This window comes from Phalacrocorax carbo, chromosome 5, assembly GCF_963921805.1.
Source record: "Phalacrocorax carbo chromosome 5, bPhaCar2.1, whole genome shotgun sequence".
Taxonomy (NCBI): Eukaryota; Metazoa; Chordata; class Aves; order Suliformes; family Phalacrocoracidae; genus Phalacrocorax; species Phalacrocorax carbo.
In genome coordinates, this window is record NC_087517.1 from 71032231 (window position 1) to 71045321 (window position 13091).

The window sequence follows — 13091 nt, forward strand, 5'->3', positions numbered from 1 at the left end:
AAGTATAACACGGCAAACGCGATGATACTTCCCTGACATTTCTGCAGCTCCCAGCAATTTATGATTCAGCAACTTCCTAAACCAGAGGCATTATCTTGCCTTTAATAACCCTCAAAGGGCATTTCCTCCTTGTCCTGACTTTTTAAACTCGCGTACGTTTTCACGATTGTACAGCATCCCACAGCGCAGCAACGCGAAGCGTGAAACAGCAGCACCTCCTTCTGCTTGAGCCAAACCTGCCTTTGGAAAATTCCCCTGGAAGAAACCCTGTGTAACTGCTTTGTGCTCACCTTCTCCGTTCAACTCCTGATTTTATACCACTCCACAACACCCCTCCAGGGCTCCTTCATCTTTTTTGCCAGACTACAGCCCCTGCCTGCTCAGATGCGCTTCCTACAGTAGCCATTTCACTCTTATTAATCTTGCTGCTCTTCTCTACCTTTCCCAGTTGCCGCCTCTGAGATGAGGACGCTAGAAATGCAGAAACATGGGTGCATTCAGGGTGTACACAGCAGCATGACTTCCTAATTCTTTCCTTATAATTCCTAATGCACAGCTTATTTGAACAAATGCTACTGAGCACCGAGTTGGTATTAAGGATTTTCTGTACCCCCAGATCTTGTTTCTGAGTATCAACAGTCAATTCAGAGCCTGTCACTACAGAAGGTTAGGATCGGGGCGGGGGGGGTTTCCTGTGTGCATTACCTGATTTTTATCTGTACTAGATTTTATCACTTATTAGATCATCCAGTCAGCAATTCAAGGTCTTTCTACAAAATCAGCCCTCATTTTATTACCTCGAATAACGCTGGACCGTCGGCAAACTTTGCCTTGTCTCTGTACACCTCTTGCGCAGATCACATATGAACATGCAGCGCGTCACAGGCCCAAGCACTGATCTTTCTGGGAGCCTGCTGGTTCTCTCCCCTCTTCAGAGACCACCTTCTTATTCTCCAGCCGTAATTTTTCCATGCAAAGATGTCCTTTCTTATTCTGTTATCAGCCTTTGCTTATGATGTGAATCACAGGGGCCACTTTGCAATTTTATTGAAAGATTTAGAGCTAATGATGGAACACAGCCCGTGCCTCCCCCTCCTCTTTTGCTTTTTGCCACCCTGGTACTGCTCATGAATTTCCTCATTCTTTTCACAAACTTCTTCATGCTTTTATTAGAAATCTCTCTTAAAAGGTCATTTTAGTTTTTCTCTGGATATGGAATGCAGTCATCCCAAAACTGTACTGCGAATTACTCAAAAACTGGGGTTGGTCTTGTTTCCAGGGAAATTCCTTGTTTGTTAGTAGGGGCTCATTACAGAAAGATGCCTTTAGAGTAGAAATTCCTTCTGTTTAGAGGCAACTCTGAGGCCGCACTTGTGCCAGCACGTCTCTCCTGGTAGTATCCAATTAGTCTTCCTTAACTAATTGCTAAAATCTAGGACATTTTTCTCCAGCCTGGCTGCTGCCACCAGAAGGACACCCACCCATAGCCTCAGTACTTACACCATCAATTTATAATCTATATCAAAGCTGAATTAACAGGTTATTCCTGAAAGTTTAACACCATAGAAAATAGTATCACATGCCTCTCCTTTAAGTTGGCCTTTTCCTTACTGTGTTCTGCTGGAGTGTAGCACCTACCGCCACCAATATTTTATTCTCTCAAATGAAAGAAAAAACACAACCCCCAAAAACCCCAAACCTCTGAGAGCTTTTTTTCCAAACATTATTCCCACAAAACAAGTTGCAGGCAAAGTTTTAGGCTTATTGAAAACTCAAATATGTTTCATTCTAATGAATTTCCAAGAAAAAATGCCGTTTCTCAGAAGGACTTATGATTAAGAATTGCATAAGATGGGCTCTGTTCTGGAGCTCTGTTGTGCTTTTAGCACCCACCTCATTACGGTCTTTTGAGAAAGATCAGTCTCAGGGAGCTCTGAACAGACGCTTTCAGAGCAGTATTAAGAAAACAGCAGTTCTACTTACGCAAAGAGGCTGCTCGAGTCTCATATATTGCAAAATCTTCCCCTTTTGCATTAGACTGAGAATCACCTACGTTACCATATGGAGCCATTATCTTTTCTCCTTTGTTTCCCTTTCACATTCTAGCTTTACTTCAATTTTCTACTTGCCTTTTCCATACATGGAAAAGTTAAAAACAAACAAAAAACAGACCCAGAAAAAAGTCCTAACAAGGATAACTTTGCTGCAGGAAGCTTAAGTTATAACTGAAACCAAGAACAAAGCCATAATCATGTGCTTCCCTTAGTCTGCCACCCAGCAAGCAGACAATTTAATTATTTAACCCCCCCCAATGCTAGTTTTCCTGAAACTACGATTTCTTCCCTTTAAAGGGAAAAAACACCCCACCACACACTGCGTTGGAGCCTCACTCTAACTGCAGGTTTGTGGCTGCCTTGACCCAGCCTGGGCATCTCTGCACAAGAGAGCTGCTCTGGTGACTCAGTGGAGAAGCATCACCAGTCTCCTGCAGGACTTCCAGTGTCGCTCAGCGAACGCAAAGCCCAGGCCAAGATTAAAGGCACCCAGACGCCTGGGGGGGATGGGGAACACAGCCATGGTGCCCAACAGAAAATGGCTCTTCTGGAAGGCACTTGGAGGGGGAATTGTTGTTTTCCCAGTTTTCTGGCACATTCTTTCCAACAAGCCCATATACCGTAGTCTGGATGTGCCTTTCTTTTGGGTGCACAGAGGACCCCTGGGGAGTTCAGGGACAAGAGTAAAGACAGCTTTTTTATATTTACATAGTTGTGCTGTAAGGAGACAAGGCCCTCTCCACCTTCCTGTAACAGAAGCCGGGGTAACCGCCTCACCTTACGCCAACGCCAGAGGCAGCTTTGCCTTTCCCATATAAACAACCGGCAGAAGTGAAGCTTGCACTCACCTTGGGGATTTTGGCAAACCGCCCTACTCGGGTATCTCGGATGCTGGTTATATCCAAAATTTCCATTTCCTACAACAGAATAAGGACACGGAGGATGAGGGAAAGGCAAAGAAGGAAAGAAATCCCTTACAGAGCCCCCAGAAGCTGCGAAGGTGGTCTCAGCAGCGCCCTTCACTGGGGAGGAGCCCTCCCACCAGGAACAACACGGGCAGGGAAACCTCGGCTGCCGACACACCAGGCTGGCTGGTGCCGAGGCAGTACGTCCTGTTCAGGGTAAGGCTGGAGACCAGTGTGGATTACTGGGAGAGAGAGCATATGATACATATACAGGTTTATATGGGAAAACTCACTCCCAGTTGCAGTCCATGTGTTAATACGTTCTCAGCCTGTCTTTTGCCTCCACACAGTCAACACAGAGCAGCTGAGCTGGAAGGCAGGCAGGCCCACCTCTTCCCAGGTCACTCCCAGCAGACCTTCACCTAATCTGTTCTGAAGCAATTCCCAGGGAGGACATTCCACAACCTTCCCCAGGCAGCCCACCCCACGTCCTCACTACTGGCTAGCTGTCATGTTTAGTTTGTTCTTTTAATATCCAACCTGAGTTTCCTTCCTCTGTTACTAATCTGTCTGCTCACCATGGATCTGGAGAACAAATTATGCTTGTTGCAGCAGATAATATGATTTTCCAAGATCACAATAAGGAACAATGCGGATACCATGTCTTCTGGCTGTATCCCCATTTTATTATCAAGTAGGACGGAAATTTTGCTCCTAACCCCACTCCTTTCTGAATCCCTAGTGCAAAAGTAGTGCAGTTTTTCTTCCCTGCTGTTCACGACAAGCAGACCTTAAAAGTTAGCCAAAGATTAAAAAGCCACACAAATTCAAGAGACAAACTATTGACCATACTGCACCATGCTCTGTATCAGCCCATCTCTTGTCCCTGGTCACTGTGCTCATGCCAGCCTGCACGTGACCTTCACAAGCCTGCCCCAGCTCTCTGACAGCCAGCATGTGCCCACCACCCTTCTTGTTAGCCTCGCACTGTCTGCAGATTCCCTCAGAGAAAAGGAAAGATGCCAGACAAGTGCTTCTCCAAGGATGTAAAAAAGAGCTGTTGCTCCTCTGCAGCTCTCAAATTTGTTTACAGTTTATTTTAGGTGCACATCAATGGTATTTTCCAGAACATGAGACCCTCTCCCCAGTCTGGATTTCCTCACATTAGCTATGCTTCCTTACCCCAGCCCCTTCCCTAGGTAATTAAATCCCTCGTACCACTACCCCAGTGAAATATCTCACTTTTGATGGGTGCCAACAGCTCCCCTTGCCCCATGTTGTGCACCTCCGCCTGTGCTACCACTCCTTCCTGCTGTCTGGCTGAAACCCTTACAGCAAAAATTCTACCACGACAAGCGGACCTTGAAAGGGGGATGAGAGTGACAGAGACGGCTGAAAGGAGAGCACATCTTCTAGCGGGACGTGACAGTCCCCAGCCTCACAACACTGTGCTCTCGGAGGATACGGCCGTGCGGCAGCGCCTTGCCCCCACTGGCACTGGAGCACAATTGTCCGAGAAGGCAGAGCTCACCAAAACACATCAGGTCTCCTGGCCAGGGTGCTGTGCCGGACTACTGTCTCTGTCTCTTTATCTACCATGCCTCTTCAGCATGTAGGTCACGAGGAGGAAGTAGAGCTGAACCACAGCTCTGCTCTGGAAAGCAGAAGTAAGCCCAGCCTTCCACCTCCAGTCAGCCAGATGTCTCCACCCCTCATTGCTACTCATCAGCAAGTAACTGAATTATCTTTCCCAAGTTTATTGTGCCTCTCTCCTCCAGCAGCCAGCATCCTGTGGTTTACCTTCGGCAGCACACACACCACCCTGGCCTGAAAGGAGCACAACTCTCCCCAGACCTGATATAGTCTCTACATCACTACAGTCACTACTTTTTTTTTCCTTTAAGTCTCTAAAACACCAACAAGTCCGTTAGTTACAACACAGGCTACACATAAGGTAGATGTTAGCTAGAGCTCCACACGTTTAAGTGCATACATCCAGCCATTTTCTTTCCAGTTGCACCACTGCAATGGTTGGGAGAATCCTTCAGCATGCAGGGTAGCAGAGATATCAATGCTGCTGTTCTCTGTGAAGTCCTTTGAAGCATGTCTTAAGAACTTTGTGGGTATTAGATGCCAGCATGACAAGCACAAAAAGGCCATGCTCATCTCTGGCATGTTCGCAGCATAATTCCCTGCTCTTTACTGGAACTCTGAAGACAAATCTGCCATTGAATAAGCACAAGACTCCCAGGTCCTTTGCTGGGGGTTTCCTGCTAAGCACGACGAGTGTGGTAGTTTGCTCCTGAGGGCAGAACTCGAGCACCTCTGGTGTTTTAATCTCGCACAAACTTGAACTGGCTATTAGGAGACCAAGCTGTGAAGCCTTAGCCCTTACCTTATTCTGATAGGTCCAGTATAAGTAAAAGCCCTTTGGATCCACCCGAAGAATCACAGGAGAAGCACTTGCTGTTTCCTGAAAAAAAAAAAAAACCAAAAAAAAAACCAGAAGAAAGGAGGTTAGCACCTTGTGTGACTTGGAGAACCCATCATGGGACGCAACGTTCCCAGATCAAATATAGACCCAGCCGGGTGAATCATCCTCTGAGTTATGGAAATGAACCAGATGATTTTAGTACATCTCCAGAGTAACAGTGTGAGGCTACAGAAGCTGCTCTCTGCTGAAGCCTGGGTCTTGCCTAATGCTAGGCATTTAGTTAGAGCAACTCGCTTGGAGTTTCTGTACAAGGAAGTAAGAGAAGAAAGTCCTGTAGATGCAATTAATTGTTTCACTTGAACTGCCTTCCCTCCAAGACACCTACTTCGTTCTATGAGCCCAGGCCAAGCAGAGATAGCATTCATCCATGGCATCTACCATTCAGGTGCTCATGATAGTTATCTGGGCTCTCTTATAGAGAAGAAGGCCTCATCAGCAGGGTTTTGAGAAGCCCATGTAATACAGCAGATGAGTCTGCTCTAGGTGGCAATTCCTAAACTCCATGGACTAGTTCTACACACCATAAGAAGCAGCAGTTATTTAAACACCCACACTACAGGCACAAAATTAGATGAAACTATTTGGGGCTGATCCTGAGCCCCCCACAACATGGGGGTTCTCCAGATCCCCACCAAAGCACATACCACAAAGGAGAGACAGGCTGCTGTGAGACTGTGTACTTTGCCTCTGAATAATTACACTGCTTCTGCATTTTCAGTTAAGGGCAACTTCAGAGATGTATTCGAGACAACATCCATTCCCATCCCACATGCGAGCCTGTGCTAAGAGCTCTTTGGAGACAGAGATGAAACATGCTTGGTGCCTCTGCTTGGGCCCCAGCCCACTTGCTCATTCTGTCTAGTGACTCCTGACTGCATCTGACCTCTGGTGTCACAGAAGATAGCATCATAAGACCTATCAGCCATTTCTAGGAAGGCTCAAATTCAATTCAGGAAGCTGAAATACCCAGCTACTGAGATGAAACCAGTAATGGAATTTGGAACTTGTATTTATCACTTGGCCTTGAGCTCTTCACCCTGTTATTGAACTCACTTCACTCCAGAGAGTTTCTCTATTTCCAGGGGCCTCCACTTCCAGATTCAGTATTCTTCATCACAGTAAACTGCCCATGCCACAGCACATCATATGTCCTCCTTTGACTCACCGCTGCCTTTCTCACACTGTACTAGGGACAATGCTGCTCCGCACAGCATCGTGCCTGTGTTCCCAGAGCTCTTGGTTAGCTCCCTGGACACATGGCCACAAGCCATGAAGGGCAGAACAGGCACTGCAGTACTACTACTGAGTACTGGGTCATGTTTCTAGATTAACTTTATCTCCTATGAAGCAGCTTTCTTGAAAGCTAACTGAGGCTGCAACAGGGACTGCTGACAGCTGGCCTCCTGATCAGGGACAGGGACGGCCACGGCACGCAGGTAGACTTTCCTAAGGGGTGGTTCCTTGCAAAGGAGATAGTGAATTCCACAGAAGACAGCCTGGCAGCCAAACTGGTGCTGCTCACGCTGTGGAGTTCAACTCCAGGGCAGAAAGCAAGCGTTGTCTGGTGAAATTCCACAATAGCAATCTTTCAAGGATAGAAAATATTTTTGCTTGTACTTAGAAGGCTAAAAGTCAGCCTAGAGCCAAATCCACACACATATGCTCGGCCTAAGAGGTCAGCTACTACGCTGTGCCCTACCTGAGGTTTTGAAAGGGTTCCCAAGCCAGTTCTTGAAATAAACTATCATCTGCATAGCAGGACTTAACCTCCTCAGTCTGGCTGGCAGCCCCAGCTTGCTGGACACTAAACGAAGCACAGCAGAGTTGCTCCTTACCCCAAGATGCTGTAACTGAATGGGACAGGCCAGAACCATCCTGCCTGTCAGAGATCCTACTGCGCTTTCCTCTAGAGAAAACACGAGGCTGGGCAAGGTGTAGGCACTATAGGAAAAGGGTGGTTTTGCTTTACTCAGGAAACCGTTGGATACAGTGAAGGCTCCAGGCCAGTCCCAAACTGTACAGTGGTGTAAGGAGCCAGTCTGATCTACCTTCATTCCTTTGCGTCAGACACCGTGGAAGGAGTTCAAAACTGTTACCAACAGCATGGCCAGGTCAATTCGGAGTGGGACAAAATAATGCAGGCACATGACCTCTGAAGAGCTGCTTTTACGCTGACCCTCCACTAGCAATCCTGCAGCCTGGAGCTCTTGCCATCATCCTTTGCAGCCTGCTCTAACCGTGGAGTGGGAAAGCATGGTGAGATGGAACAACGTGACCAGAACAGCCCACTTGTGGAGGGGGCTTTCAGGACTGTTGGAGGTCAAGTCTAAACTACTCAGTAGTTAGAGGTAACCTTTCTGGAACAGTTACAAATCTGTAAACCTTAAGCAAAAATCCACACAGGACTTGAGCTCCCTAACTTCTACGGTCGCAGCAGCAAACAAACACTTGGTGGGCCTTGGAAGCCCAACTTGACTCACCTTGGGCTTCAAGGGAGCCAAGCTACCTCAGGAATTCCCAGTGAAGTACTTAACAGCCTCAACCCTTTGGGAAAGCCTTCCCCAAGGACTGAGCATAGAAAGTCAGCAGCAGTTTTAGACAAGCTTGGCTACTGTTATTCTCAGAAACCAAATACCTGTTCAAATTCAGAGAAGCCACAAAAGCATTCTGCAGGCAGTGGCCCTGCTGGAAAGAAAGGGAAGGCTGTGCTTTCCACCATACCCTGGTGTCATCCTCCTGTTTATGTCCGGCTCGTGAAATAACTGCCCAGTGATGTTCCAACCTGCATTCCTCAGCATCCATCCTTTCTGTCAGCTCTATATTACACTGCCTTCTCATTTCCCAGTGCTGCTGGACCACTCCTGCTTATGCTGCACACAAGTGATCTACCTCCCCCACCCACACTGCCTTGGGACTTAAAACCCTGTTACAGCTTTACACCCACAAAAATAAGCACTAGTCCCTCCCGCATTGCTGCTGGAGGCTCCTTCTGATGTGTCTCCTTTGCGATACCACATCAAGTGTTTCCCCCAGATTGTGGTGAATAACCATAACCTGGCCTGCTCCCTGTTTTATCAACATTCATGCTCAACGGCAGACAATTCATGCTCCAGATAGAATGGACAGGCAGCTGCTGTCCCATTGCTCAGGTATGGGGGTATTAGGGGAAATATGCTTTTGCCTTCTTAGAAAGTGAGGAGAGGGACTATCACACTCAAATTAACTTCTCTTCTGCTGTTCCACACTTTCTACCCCTCACAATGGAAGGCAGAGACTGCCAACCAGGTGTTCTGAAGATACAAGAGGACACAGAGTTGGAGGGAGAAGCAGGTTTTTGCAGCACCCTCCGAGGCTCCAGCCCTGCTAAAGCAGGTAGCTTGGTAGCTCCCAGACCCACAAGCCAGGCAGGCGTGGAAGGGCATGGCTCACTCTGACCCGCTCCAGCCACAGGGCCATAAGAGGAAGCAACTTGGAGCCTGATTTCCTCTCTATCTTCAAAGCATGGAGAGTCTGCTCGGCTCTGGAGTAAATCCTACCCCTCACACTCCTCCGCACATGTCCAAATGCAGCATGTGCCTCTGGCCCCACGGAGGCTCCCAGCAGGGACTGCCTTCTGGAGGACTGGTTCAGAGACAGGCCCTGCACCAGAGAGGCTGCACACACAGACCCAGTGGCACACTCCATTTACCTCCAGCCTCCACCGTAGCATGAAGCGCAGAAGCCACATCACCAACCCCGAACACCCCTTTGTTCTTAGCCCTCAGCTCCCCTGCTCCTCCCAGTTCACGCTCCCTATCCAGCCATTGCTGCTCTCTGGTATGGCACACAGCATCCCATCCCCCTGCAGAATACATGCCCCCAGCCTCCCCACAAGCCCTGCCCAAAACACGGCGTCTGCCCTGGCACCACGCATGCAATCTAACAAAGCAAAAACCCCAGTACTCACATCATCCCATTTGATGAAGCGCTCACCCTTGGACAGATACTCCTTCACCTCCGGAGGCTGCAGGACAGGGGTAAGCATTGACATTCTGTCCCACGGATGTGCTCCTCAGCTACCAGAAGCAACAGCAGCTGCACAGTTTGCTCCTCCTTGGCCCCCTCTCCTCTATCTCTGCCTCTCACATGGCAGGGCTCTCTGCCATTGCTGCTGTTGGCATCAGAGAGCAAACAGCCTCTTATATCCCAGCCAAATTTAGGAGGGGCAGGGACAGGCAGGCAAGGACCGGGGAATCTGCATTGTAAATCAACAGCTCTCCAAGCGAGCACGCGGAGCTCAGCCCAAGGTCACCTAGAGAAAAGCTTGCGATGGGTTGAGATGCCCGCGTGGGCAGTCATGCACGCACGCCGTCCCTCCAGGAGGGACCCGCTCCTCGGAGTTGTACTTGTGAGCCGCACAGTTCGTAGCACTTCCGCAACTGAACTTCCTTAAATTTCTCTTTGACAAAGTGCAGGCATTGCCAGCCGACACTCAAACTGTTTCAGCAGATGTGGTTACAGAACAGCTCGGGCTCTGGCTACAAGCAGACTGCCCCCTTTATGCGATGGGCCAAATATCACATAAAACGAACCTATTCTCTGCTCTGTACAGATTCCACTCCTGGGGCTGCTCACTGCACCGTCTAGTCTTTAACTTTTTTCCTGTCTCTTCTGGGTTTTTCCGAAGATCAACCTGAAAAGTGAGACAGAGCAGCAGAGCAGATGGAAATTCCACAGCAGATGAAGTAAAACATTCACAAGAGTCCCTAGGAACTGCAATACTCTCCAGATTCTCTTGGGTCTATCACAGATACTGTGGGAACACAGAATGGGAGCGGCATATAAGGTGGGGATTATACTGATGAAGCTGCAGGGAAACGACAGAGAGCAGAAGGTTAATGGCAAACAGGGCAAAACTCAGTCCCTGCTCCTGTCCTTGGGACAAAGGAAGCACGTGTGGGCAGCAGAAGAGGAAAGAAGCTCTGCCGGCAGATGCACCCTGGCTAACCAGGCTTGGGAAAAGGACTGACTTGGGCAAGGTTAACTTCAGTCAAAAAGGCAGAGCCCTGCAACTAATTAGAAGTGGAAATAACTGTGCTACACTTGCTATTACAGGAATCCCAGCCACACAGTGGGATTTCATCCTTCTCTCCTACAGAAGTCACAGTGTGGCACTTGCCGTTGCTCAAGAGGGACAAGATTCTGTCGGAAGCAGGGCAGATTCTCGAGAAGGGCAGACAAAAACTCCTGCTGCACCAGGTGAGCGGGTTTGTGGCTTCTTTCCCACCCCTGACTTATCCAGTTTGATAAGGCCAGCACTTTAAAGCAGACTGGACAGCCAGGGGAAGGCTGACTGAAGGAATCCTAAGGGCATTCTTGAATGCTAGTGGCACGAGGCAGGAGAGATTAAGCGGACCTGTAGCAAGCGCTCTAGCTGTAAAATACCCCAAAACCAAAGATGGCAGCAATCATCAGAGCAATGCCTGCTGTAGAAACAGAACCCTGAACAAACCTAGCATCTTATCAGCCTGACAAACTGAAAATAAGAGCTTCTACATTTCCAGCTACCACCGAGTTTTCCACATTTACTGACACATTTTGCAAGGCACTGTACTTTCCGAGAACTGGCTATCCAAGCTAAGGCTGTTAGCTCTGTTTAATTAGGGCAGCACACTGAGGTGGCTTACCCATAGCTGTGGTTGCTCAGAGTCAGGGCTGAGACTGGGAATCCACCACCTCCGGTCTCATAACTGAGCCACACTCACGGTCTTTATCTTCCTTTGTGTGTGTGTTGAAGTTACACGTGCTTCCCAGGCAGGCAGCCAGCGGACAGAGCACTGGGGTACTCCAGGCCCAGCCGAGACAGCATCAGCAGGACCCCCTGCTCAGAGGATGCTGTTACTCCCAAGCAGCAAAGCAGCGGATGACAGTGTCTGCCCAGATCTCAGACTGAGCTAGAGGCGCTCAGGGACACTGAGCATAAATGCCAGGGAAATGCCAGGCACTGCTGGGCAGGTTTTATTCTCTGTCATCTTTTGTAAGCAGCTTAGGAGCAGGCCTTGAGGTGCGTGTAGAGAAAAGCCATGGGAGCACTGGAGGCTGCAGTGAGGAGTGAGAGTTTCCTCTGCCCTCACCCGATCCTTTCTGCAAGGCCAGAGCTGTTTCAGGGCTGCTTAACTTTAACCTAGGGAGCAACTGTGGAAAGGATATAGAGCATTGCTCTTGCTCACAAGTGCTGCAGTCCTGCCATCCTCTACACCACAGAAAGCACTGAAGGCAGGCCTTGGAGGTCACAGCTGTGAAGAGAAAGGTGGGATGAGCTTTGCCACCTGGTACTGCCAAGAGCAGAGGGACTGCAGGTGAGATCAGACAGTCACAGCTGCTGGTTCCAGCAGCCCACCTGGTATTTACCACAGTTACCATAGCTTTGTGAACCATGGCTGCTTCCTGCCAGAACCAGAGCCTCACGGAAAGGCTGCTTCTGACCTGCATTCTCTCAGACCTGGATATTCAACAGCTTTCTCTCATCGACAACCCCCAAGTAAGCAAGAATCCTGCCATAGCTTTACTTGCTTGTCACTCAAGGTCAGCTTTCCTTAAGGGATAAAATAATAAATTCAGGAAAAAACCAACATGGAGAGCAGCGACCAAGCTAGCAGCTGCCCTGTGAGGCTGCATGGCACTGCGCATCAACTGCCAAGATCCCCGCTTGCATAAAAATGGTCACAGAAGCTGAAGCTCACTTCCTTTTGCATAACCCAGCCTCCTTATCTTTCATTTCACACTCCTTGCTCTGTGTGGGAGCTTCTGTCCCTTGCATGAAGGGACGGCTGATGGAACAGCGATAGAATAAAGCAACAGTCCTGCCCTCTGCTGAAAGCTCTGGTATCAGAGCAGGCAGAAGCAGCAGCACTTTGAGCAGTATTTATTCCAACTGCCCTGTATTTTCTTCCTCCCGCAGCCCATCACCCAGAACACACTGATCCTACATCCCCCTCTGTTCAGGGCCCTGTGCCTCCTTTGCTTTCTTCCCTTACCTTCCCCGCTGTGCATCCCACCACCCACTACAGCAGTTCTGATTCGCAAAAATTTTCCTTTTTTTTTTTTCTTTCTCTGGAGGCTCTCCCTTATCTCCCTGTCCTACCTCTTCAGCAGGCTCCACCACCTCCCACCAAGGGCACGCAGAAGCAAGGTAGCCAGCATTACCCCCCAGAGATTTTACAAGATAGGGTTTGCAGACAGGGATTTAAGCCATGCTGTCTGTTAAACCACCTTGACTGGATGGCTCCCGAGTTGTAGCAAATTATTTTGTAGCCCCAGCCTATTCCTAGCACACACAAAATCTGTAAGAAATCTTCCAGCATTCTTCCATTATAATTACACTTTGCAATGTATAATACTGTCCTCTAGTGAACAGTCATGATATTGCACACACCTTTAGCACTGCCTTCGAACACCAGTAATACATTCACAGCTAAGCAAAACAGAGTTCATCCTGCTGCTCCTTTTTCTATTCTGCCCTCTGAGCCCCAGCAATCCTGAAAGGATTAACGAGTAGGGCCAAGTCCAATATTTTCTCACCACCCTTGGAGAGAACTGCTGCACATGTGTGCCAGGGCCCGTTTTGTGTCCCACTCTGAGCCCAAACCACGAAGGCCA

The 13091-nt window shown here is 48.7% G+C and overlaps 1 protein-coding gene across 2 annotated transcripts in view; it reads right to left on the reverse strand.

Annotated features, from left to right (window-relative positions):
* Window positions 1-9883, reverse strand: part of PLCB2 (phospholipase C beta 2) — a 47880-nt gene extending 37997 nt beyond the window's left edge. Inside the window, exons 1-3 of one of the 2 annotated variants that reach the window (XR_010373181.1) lie at window positions 9400-9883; window positions 5355-5432; window positions 2903-2971 (exon numbers count right to left, since the gene is read on the reverse strand). Coding sequence is in view for 1 of the 2 variants with exons in the window: in XM_064453097.1 (XP_064309167.1) it covers window positions 2903-2971; window positions 5355-5432; window positions 9400-9483 (231 nt within the window). In the remaining variant the exon portion in view is untranslated. The remainder of the gene's footprint in view (window positions 1-2902; window positions 2972-5354; window positions 5433-9399) is intronic. The other variant, XM_064453097.1, reaches the window with a different exon arrangement.
* Window positions 9884-13091: the final 3208 nt, after the last annotated feature.